Raw genomic sequence first — 11,020 nt, 5'->3', positions numbered from 1 at the left:
ACTGAGACTGAGGTCACAAAACAGCATTTGTTTTCATCATCCTTTGGCGCCATGAGCTTAACAACCATAGGAACCTATTCGCATATTAATAGGAACTATAAGGAACATCAAGATAGGCCTGCAACTGAATAGTTAATCTCCAAGTAAAATCCCTCCCAAGTGTAATATCATAATATTCACACTTCTGTCTTGCCACTCAACATCATCTCTACATCCACCAGTGAAAACCATTAGACCTTGGGAGCCACTAAGTAAGGCCATTGCATTCAAGCTAACCCCCCTTCCCCCCTCCACTTCCTGTCTGCTGTATCATCTCAGAGGGTGATGTGCTGTTCGGTATGCAGCCCGAGGGACGAATGGATGGATGGATGGATGGCAAAATGGAAGGACGGAAGAAAGGCCTCAGAATGAGAATAAGCACTACCCAACCCGACTCATTACAGCCTGGCCTTGCCCCGTAGTGTACGCTCCAGTGCGCGTAAAGCCGCCAGGGCACCCCCATGGATGGATGAACAGTGAGAGAGAGGGGGAGGGAACACATAAGGAAGAAAAAAAAAAAAAACAGCAGAAGCTGAGGAAAGTAGGCCGATGATGATGTGTCACAATGCCCACTAAGAAGCAGCGTCACCTAACCTACATTTATCTAGATGCTTTTTTCCCAGTGGCTATGTGTTGGATGTGTACATGCTGGCGGAAGCATGGAGTGCCATGTTGCTTTATGCCGGAGGTATTGGAGACCACCAGCTTAGACAGCAACCAGCTGTTTAGGGCAGTAGGGTTAACTACAAGGAGTGCTCCCCAAAGAGAACTAAAAAACCACAATATCCCAGAAATTATTTTTCATATTTTATAACTGTTTTTCTGTCAAAATAAATATTTTATCCCATAACAAATCTAATATTTCATGTTTTTTGCTCCTCCAGTGGTGTTGAACTAAAAAATAACAGCATGTGTTTGGGATCAGATGTGATAATGTAGACGTATTTATAAAGTATGGCTTTTTAATCAAATAAAAATATTTAACTGATTACATCAATCTGAAGTATTTATTTGTCTGTTTACTGTGCATATATTTGTCCCATAATCCAGAGACATTTATGGAAAACCTACATGAGGCTGAAAATGTTACATAAGCAGATATAATTAAATTACCAGCTTACTAAACTAAACGGTTAATTAAAGTTAGAGTTCAGCACATTAGGCTCTTGAAACCCACTCACCAAGAGATAGTTGAGGGTTGAAACAGTAAACTGCTGACAATTAATGTAGGTGGGCTGATGCTTGCATGCAATGAACAACAATTAGGTAGAAAATTAATGCAGCTATCATAAGTTACAAATCAATGCTGGAAACACCGAGATATGAATCACATTCTTCATTTTGTTACTTCACACAGAGGTCAGAAATTAGAGTGGAAAAAAAATGTAAAGTGCTCATTATAGCAAAGCATGCATGTTCATTACTGAGCATCTGCTATATTGGTGCTGGTAGTACTCAGCTTTCTGGCAGCAGGTATAGAATGAAATACACTAAAGCATTGTTAAGCTAAACACGCATATCAAAAAGCACTCCATTCAAGGTATCACACTTCTGCAAGAGGGTGAGAACATTTACCCACAATGCTTTGCAATGAACAGCCAATTTACAGTTACAGAGGGATACAAGAATTCACTTTTAAAAGCATAACTTTTGTGCATTTTCTACAAACATTTTGATTTATTGAAATGTCAAGTAACCATCAAATTGTACTAAAATACTTTCCTTGAATTGTGAACAAACCTTGATGTTGGCTTGAGAAAGCCCAAATCTTGAACCTGGACTTGTCGGGTTGTCTTGTGGACAGCAGCAGCAAATGTACTATTATTAAATATTAATAATATTTTAAAACAAAATCAATCTTTTTTTTCCCCATAATAAAATATTAAACAAAATTACTTTTACAAAACAATATTTATTTATTTTTTCAATATCTAATGACAGCTTTTTAAAATATCTCCACACTTACACCACATATCAAAGTGACTTTTAATTCAAAAAGTTCATGACAGAAGATCAAGACTTTTTTATGAATTGCATTTTAATGTATTTTTGAATTATAAACTACCTCCAGACAGAAATAAATAAATAAATGTAATGTCATTGACCCATTTGCAGTTGATTTGATTTTATAATTAACAGCCATAATGGTTCAGACGGAAAATATATTACATTAAAATGATACTACAGAAGTAAATTTCAACTAAATGAACATATTGTGTGTTTTTACATAGTTAGAAAAGCAATAAACCTCCATGGAGGTAAAGAAATCATTTCCAGGGGGCAAATATTGCCTCTAAATTAAAACAAAAGTTATTTTCTGACACTGCCTCACTCCCACAACAACACACCCCACTTAAGATATGAATGAATGAGGCCACACACACACACACACATTCTTTAAACACTGGAATAGAACAATCAGCAACGCTACACACTTCAATTAGGCTACAGATGAACAGACACGGGTTGTGGGTTTGGCGTTTACGTCTGTAGCCTACTAGGACTGCAGTGTGAAGCTTTAACGTGATAAAATAATGAGCCGGGGAAGGTAGGAGAGGGAAAAGTCTATTGTAGTGGGTTGTAGTGGACACCTTCACGTTCGTGTGTCTGCTCACACCCCCCAGCTCAGCTCCACAACGAGGCTGAGGGAGACACGGCGTTCAATTACACCGACTGCCAGTGAATAGAAGGGACGAGGCGCGGGGAAATGCACGCCTGTGCCGTCAGTGAAATGCGCCTGAGATTTAGCCCCTGAATGCACACGACGCCACCGAAATGCCGGGTTGGAAGAAAAATATCCCCGCTTGCCTGCAAGCCGACCAAGAAGGAGGTACGAAAAGCAGTGCTTTAATAGTTTTGCACGAGCGTTGTTTCAGGGGCGCGTTCTGTTTATTGTTGTGGTCTCGCGGTTTGTTTGTTACACTATAACTGTTGATGTTTGGCGCGAAATGTTTAGAACGTTCGGAGCTACATAGTATCAACTTTTTCTTGGTGATCAGTGGATTGAGAGATAATACCGCGCCCGCCGCCAGGAATTCCGTAGTAATGCACTTGTTCAGTCGGTTTCTTTCCATAAATCGACATTTTAAAGGCTGTATAGGTTTACTTTCCTATTATATTCCATCCTTAATTTTGGTATTATGCATTCGGACCTTTGTTGTTGCCAATACACCGACAAAAATTAATAGTATAGATAGTATATTTGATGTTCATAGTACTCCGCGTTAAAAATGTTGCCTACAGTCATGACATTTCTGTCGCTTCCACTTGGCTTGGCTGATAACCATGTGTATGTAGTATGTGACAGTTCATTTCCTATTTGTAAAATATACACCAATGAAATCGTGTGATTGTACTTGTGCTGTAATTTAATGTCTGTCATATGAGCTTACCCTTTCGCTTTAGAAGTCTCCATAGCCGTAGGCATGAAATGCAGCTCGTTGCTGTCTGTAGTCAATGCTACTTAACATATAAGGTGTGTAAGTAGTAGTCTAATGTTAGCGACTGTTACGGACTGTTTCCTCACGCCCATGTCATTTTTGCGTTAGATTTTAGCAACAGAATTTCTCGATTCACGACCTAATGAAATCTTATCCATCACAGCCATGCATGTCGAGTGAAACGGGTCTGAATGGTCAGGGGAAGTAGTCAGATGCACTTGCCCGTGGCAAACCAGCAGAGTACACCGAGCATGAGGTTACAATAAATCAAAGCAGCGTGTGAATGATCATGTTTCAGAGGACAGTGATGCACATGTGGTTTGTTGGTGAAAAGATTATGTTTGTCACACTCTGAATGGAGCACTACTTATGGCAAGTATTGATGCAGTGTTGGTTTTTGGAGGATGTGTCAGTGTCAGTTGACAGTGTTTTACATACACAAGAATATTCTGATTTAAATAGGAATATGACCATATTTTGATTATGTATGCACAACGTAAAAGTGTTAAGATTAGGTTTCTGATATGTAATGTAATATCACTTATTGTTCATTATTTGGAATATCAACTGTAACATCATTCTGCATTATATGGTTGTGATGATATGTAGTTGTGGAACGTCAAAAAGTCTAAGAAACCTGTTTTTGGAGCATGTAGAATTTCCCTCCATACATTAAAAGAAATTGCAGCAAAACAATTATCTAAACACACACACACACACACACACCTACACACACACACACACACACACACACACACATACACACACACACACATATATATATATATATATATATATATATATATATATATATATATATATATATATATATATACACATATACATACACACATTATATATATGTGTGTATGTATTAGGGCTGCACGATTTGGGGAAAATGTCATATTGCGATTATTGAGGTCAATATTGCGATTGCGATTTGCGATAGCGATATAATAAACAAATAGTATCATGAGTCATCTTGCTTGGTTCTCAATGAAAATACACACACAGATTACTGACAGTGTTGGGGGTAACGCATTACAAGTAACTTGAGTTACGTAATCAGATTACTTTTTCAAGTAACTAGTAAAGTAACGCATTACTTTTTCAATTTACAACAAAATATCTAAGTTACTTTTTCAAATGAGTAACGCAAGTTACTTTTTCACATTTATTGACTGACATGTTGTCCCCATGTTGTGAGAAATAAAGTGCAGAGATATTGTGTGCGCTGTGTAAGCATGATGGTTATTGTAGTTCTAGACTAAATGTGAACATGCATTTACTCATCTCACTTGCACAAAAACATTCAGTATTCCTCAAAATGAATAAAAACAGTGAAATGCAATCTCAGAATTTTTGCAAACCTGTAATAATTCACTATATTAAATTACACAAATATACCTTATGTATTTAATCTCAATTATTAACCAATGTCTCTGCTGCTGACCTTCAATATATCTAATTCAGCCATACTAATAAGCAGAAATACTTTAGATTAGATTTAGAAATAAGAACTAGAACTTCCTTCTCCTGTATCCTATTCTTCTTAAATCCAGAACGGCAGCACATCTGAAAGGTTTGTTTGAGCTGCGCCCTCTACTGTACAGGTGTAAATATGCTTTTCCTTCAGCCTGAGGCTTATTGATTTCACTTTTGGTGTGAAAGGGCCTTTTTTGCCAAAAATAGAACTTTTTTGTTGTTATTAAAAAACAAACAAACAAGCAAGCCCAGCCCCGGTGAGAAAAAGTAACGCAAAAGTAAAGTAACGCATTACTTTTCATAAAAAGTAACGAAGTAACGTAATTAGTTACTTTTTTAGGGAGTAACGCAATATTGTAATGCATTACTTTTAAAAGTAACTTTCCCCAACACTGATTACTGATAATGCTGAAATGTGTATTTCTCAACTCAAACTAGCAACAACAGCAAACAAATGCACAGCGTTTTCAAATTAAAATATTTTTATGAAATTAAATAACATCTTTGCATTACTGCAAACTTGTTATAATCCCATTTAAGATATTTGTTTCTTTACTAATCTGTAGTGGTTCAATGGATCACAAAACTCACGGTTCGGATCACATCACGGTTATGACGTCACAGATCGGATCATACTTCGGATCAGCACAAAAAAAAAAAAAAAAATTTGATGGGGGTAACTTAACTTTGCATTTATTAATTAGCCCACTTAAACTATTCTGATACCATAGCATAAACTGCTAGCCTAAATAATACATTATTAAAGGCAAGTGAACAGACTGTAAAAAGAACAAATACTGTACACCAATTACAACAAGCATAGATAAATACTACATAAAGTCTAGCTAAGGTCTAACTGTAGTATTAATTTTCATGCACAGAAATGTAATACTTAAATGTAAAATGACACTGTTCATTGTATAAATTTAATATAGATTAATCTTTGTTAAAGCTGTGTTTTGTTGTTTGATTTACATGACAGACAACAGCAGGTATTTATAGGTTGCTGTCACTTTAAGAGTAAGACATGCACGCACACATCGGACAGATATACATCCGAATTCTCACCTCGTTCAATTAAGACATAACTGAATGTGTTTACATGAATACTTGCTGAGAGGGGTATTTTGACTGACATAATGCGTGTATGTGACCATCCAAGTGCACTGAGGACGCGAAAGAGAAATCAATTTGGAGTTCGCGAGCTATAACGCGCCTCTCTCTCTCTCTGTGCGCGCGAGCCTTGTATGTATGTGCGTCATGTGCGCACCGATAACAGCGCTGCGTGCGATACCGAATTAAATCCTCTTTCCTCTTCAACCACTACTAATCTGGGTTTATAATCTTATAGCCAAAATATCGCCATATAACAAAGGTAGCGTTTTTTCTTGCCACCAGTTCAGTGACCGTTTGCTCCGCATCCATCTTTACCCGTTCTCTGCGCTGCACACCGGAAAAGTCATGACCGTGCGCGCCACACATGCCACTGCCTAAACTGAAACTGACTGGTCTTCTTTTTATTAGCGGTGTATAAAATGGGCAAACAGCTCTCAGATAATGGGTTGTTGTGTCCACACATTTATTTTTTTATTTTTTTATTAACTTATTATTATTTTATTTCATAAAATCGCAGCATTTTGCGTCATATAATCGCACAAGCTTGACATCGCGATTGCGATTGCGATATGATTAATCGTGCAGCTCTAGTATGTATTATACACTGTAAAAAAGAATTGTTGGTTTAACTTAAAAAAGTAAGTTACCTGGTTGCATTAAAATTTTAAGTTTATTGAAAATAAAAATTTGATTTAATACAACGAAGGCAATTGGGTTAATGTACAGAAACTCCGAATATTATGTTATCTGAACTACATTAATTATCTAAGTTGATTTGACAAAGGAAAAAATGTTATGACAACAAATCATGAAAATTATTTTTTACAGTGTATATATATATATATAATATATACACACACATATACATACACACATTATATATATATATATGTGTGTGCATGTAGTTATATATATATATAAATTTTCGTGATTTCACAACATTTTTTTTCCTTAGTCAAATCAACAATTAATCGCCTTCATTGTATTAACTCAAATCTTTAATTTCAGTGAACCCAAAATTTTAAGGCAACCAGTTAACTTACTTTTTTAAGTTAAACTAACAATTCTTATATATATATATATATATATATATATATATATATATATATATATATATATATATATATATATATATATATATATATATATATGAATAGTTTGTTTGTTGGTTTAACTTAAAAAAGGATTCTTAGATAACATAATCTCTCTCAGGTGTTGAATGTGAACATTTGCCCATTGTCATTATGACAGGACTGATGAATCTCCATTCTCTATGTGTCATTGATGCTTCCACCTCAGATTTTCTTGTGAATGAGCCCTGCATCCTTGAGATTGTAACAGCATTGACATCCATTTTTTAGAGTTATATATAGGCTTTTTTAGAAGAGGTTATTTTAAGCCACTCGCAGTCAAACAACAAAACCTAAAGGTAGCTGCCACTGCGAGTCCATATATGATTAATATATGGTCACTTTTAGACTTTAGTGGAATGCTGTCGAACGCAGCAGATCTGCACGCAAAAGTAAATTCTGCGTGACATTAGTGCCATCTTCAGCATGCTGGTGCTTGTGATCTGATGCCCTGCTGCCTGGCAATGTGGCATGTAATTGGGTTTGAGGGGAACCAGCGGGGGCCGAATGAGCCCCCTCAAACAAAACGGGGATATTGCGGGAAGCTGTGGATGATGCTGTGTCCTTGGATCGGTGCAGAATTGCTATGGCTTGCAAGCCTCCTCCACCTCCTCCTCTGTGTCTTTGTATTGAACGGGTAGAGAGATCTAGGGCATGGAGGGTAATGCTATTGTATGTCTCTTAGATGCTGCTTTTCTTGTGCACTGCAGGACTGCAGTTGTTGGAACAAATAGGTTTATGTTTTTAATCAGTCTTTGCGTAATTCAGTTAAAGGATATCTAGCTGTGTGGTCTTGAGTGTATAGGTGTTTGTCTGTGCACCTAGGCAACACATCCATCTTAACATTGCGTAAAGATGCAATTCATCATCCGAGCTAATAAGATCATTTAACCAGATTTCAGCACTTGCTGATGGATCGAATGAAAGTATTCAATTTATAATATTAGAAGTACCTAAAATGATGCACGAGCAGATTAGAATGATGCAACACAAGTCAGATCATCTTGCAGTGTCTCCCTCAACATATTGATTATGCTTCTCATACTGTAGATTACATAAAAAAGGACATTTATCAAGAGTTTTATGCTGTTGTATCAGGATTTTTGCCTACCTGTTGAGAACTTTAGGGATAATTTTCCTGATTCCTGGGGAGACCTATAACCTTTCAACATACCAGAGAAGAGGGCAATTTCAGTACTGCTCATTTTTCAAAATACAGCCTGTTAGCTTTTGCACATTTTGTTGTATATATTTCTGTATTTCTATAACCTTTTTTTTGTATTGTTCATATATATGTGTAGCATCAGCACTGTCTCTCTGTCAGTGTAGAGAAAATCTTGTCTCTGAAGGTTGGTTTCATAATTAAACCATGCCTCTTTTGCACTGATTTATTTATTTATTTAGCATGTAGTGTATAGTCTTTTGTTGTTTGAAAAGTGTTTCTGCTTTTTTTCCCCCTCTTCTTTCTTTTCTCTGTTATTTGCGATATGTCATGATACAATTTTGCTAGCCTTTCAGCAGTTGGAGCTGAATTGCCAGCCAGTCAGTAATCAAAAGATAGTACAAACACAAAGCAAAAACAGCATGGTGACGTGTTGCAGTATCTTAGCCACTTAGTTATGAATGGGGAATGACCTGTAGTCATTCTTTAAAACAGACTTGTTTTGCCTGATTTTTGAAAACAGCTTTGAAACAGCTGAACTGCTAGAACAACAGATTAATGTCAGTTCCGCACCTGAAGCTGAATGATGATATTTGCCTCTTGAAATCGGTATTTGTGGATTTTTATAGAAGTGTGTGGGGAGGCATCACATTTGTGCATTCATCATAGGTGCTTATTGCTGCCTCACCGACCGTTATTCCGTACTTGACTAGAATTAGAAAGCCAAAATAAGATAGAATTGAAAGGGGGTGATTCAGGTGCCCCATCTTGCTGCAGTCAGATGTATGCTGTCAACCCACATGACCTTTGATGTTTTGGTATTATATTCAGGTAGACTTGTTTTGACAGAAACTTTAAAGCATCAGTTTTATTTGAATTGGTCTTTGAATTGTTGTTTTAAATATGATTTGTGTCATATGGTTTGACTTTAAAATACTTTTTCCTTATCCCAGCTTCATAAGTAGAGACAATTGTTAGTATATAAATATTCGGGTCATTGACGAATAAGGTTTTTATAAGTGTAAAAACATAATGGACATATAATAATTAATTTTGAAGTTGTATTAAGTGTTAACAGTGAGATTATGTGGTTTTTATAATTTTACAATTTTATAATATAATTTGTCATTTTTTACAAGATGAACAATATTTGTCACCAAAATCATTTGGTTTAACCAAAATTTCAGTTTTACTGAATGACACTTTTGGGTATACCAAATGAAGATATTTTCAAACAGTGCTAACAGGCTGATATCTAGCTAGTTAGATTGCTAGCTAGCTAGCAAAAGGACAACCAAACATTTTATATTTCGTACAAGTTTTTAAAATATTACAATATTTTCCATGTATTTCAGCGGTTGTACCAAATGACCAAGTGAAAACATGAATTTTTCAAATAGCTAAGAGAGAGTTACTTACTTTGCTTCATGACCATGTGGTCCTTTGCAGGTGTCTGAATGATGTCACATGCTGTCGCATGATATTGACCACATGATTGATCCAAAATGGTCCCATTATATTGGTTACTCCAAATGACATCAATCAAATTAATTTTTATCCTGACATTCTTTTTCATAACAAAGCAAGGACTTTTACACAATTTTGCACTACGTTGATCTATGATATTATAAAATCATGCCAGAATTAAAAAAAAAAAACATTTATTACATTTTAAGATATTTTAATCACAAATTAAATGACTGTATTGGCCTTTGGATGGTTAAACCAAATGACCTTTTGACTTTTCAAAATCTTTAAAATACTATTATATGCAGTGAAATATAATTAAAACCTTTCAGATTTGATAAAAGAGATCTAGTAGTACTATCTTACATACTTTGGATGTCATATCTTTGTTTCTCATTGTTATTAAGGCCTTTGGACAAAAAAAATGACCCATCATGTCATTGACCCATTCATAGGTTGAATGCCTTTGAAAAGTGCAAACACTGACTCCGTGGTGCTGTATTTCTCTTTCTTCAAGTACACTGACCAGCCAAACAAGATAGCATTGGCTCAACCAATGGTTTGAGTTTTGGGCGGGACTATCAGTTTTACCAACCAATGGCAGGTGCAGCGTTCAGGAAACCTACTTAAAAATTGTGCTAATTTTTGTAACTTGGCAACACTAGTGGAGATATTACACAAGTTTTAGATGACCTCTTATTTATTTTTGTTTACTTGCACAAATACAGCTAGAGTACCTTCAAAACTTTTTGTGCTTTATTGTATTTTGTCAAAAGCAGAAGTTTCCCAGAGGTTTGTCACTGTCAGCAGTATGGGGGTAATAGCCTCTCAGGTCATGATGGAAACATTACATGGCCAAGTCAAGTTTTAGAATGATTGCTTTTGGAAAAAAGAAATTGCTTTTTGTTTTTATTTTTTTCCCTCCAGAACTGCTGTTCAGCTCGGATGTCATTTGTGTTAGCAGCAAGTACAAACATGTCTCAATTCACAAAGATAATATGGAGTGTGGGTTGTAAGATCCCTACTGCTCAGGGCAAAAAAAAAAAAAAAGGTGTGCAAGTTTCATATGGACTTTTCAACACATGTTAAAAACGTATGCATACTGTCTAGAACTAGGAGATTCTATTGAACCAAATGGCTTTTTCCTTCTGCTCTCTTACAGAGGCCATTGTAAACATTAT

General features: G+C 35.9%; 1 protein-coding gene across 1 annotated transcript in view; it reads left to right on the top strand.

Annotated features, from left to right (window-relative positions):
- Positions 1-2,429: 2,429 nt before the first annotated feature.
- grip1 (glutamate receptor interacting protein 1) overlaps positions 2,430-11,020 on the top strand; it is a 307,700-nt gene continuing 299,109 nt past the window's right edge. The window contains exon 1 of the mRNA XM_048155158.1: positions 2,430-2,869. Within this exon, the coding sequence (XP_048011115.1) occupies positions 2,815-2,869 (55 nt within the window). The 5' untranslated portion in view covers positions 2,430-2,814. The remainder of the gene's footprint in view (positions 2,870-11,020) is intronic.

The sequence above is a fragment of the Megalobrama amblycephala genome, linkage group LG14, assembly GCF_018812025.1.
Source record: "Megalobrama amblycephala isolate DHTTF-2021 linkage group LG14, ASM1881202v1, whole genome shotgun sequence".
In the NCBI taxonomy this organism is placed as follows: domain Eukaryota; kingdom Metazoa; phylum Chordata; class Actinopteri; order Cypriniformes; family Xenocyprididae; genus Megalobrama; species Megalobrama amblycephala.
Note: the sequence above shows the minus strand (reverse complement) of the source record. Positions and strands in the feature narration are given on the sequence as shown.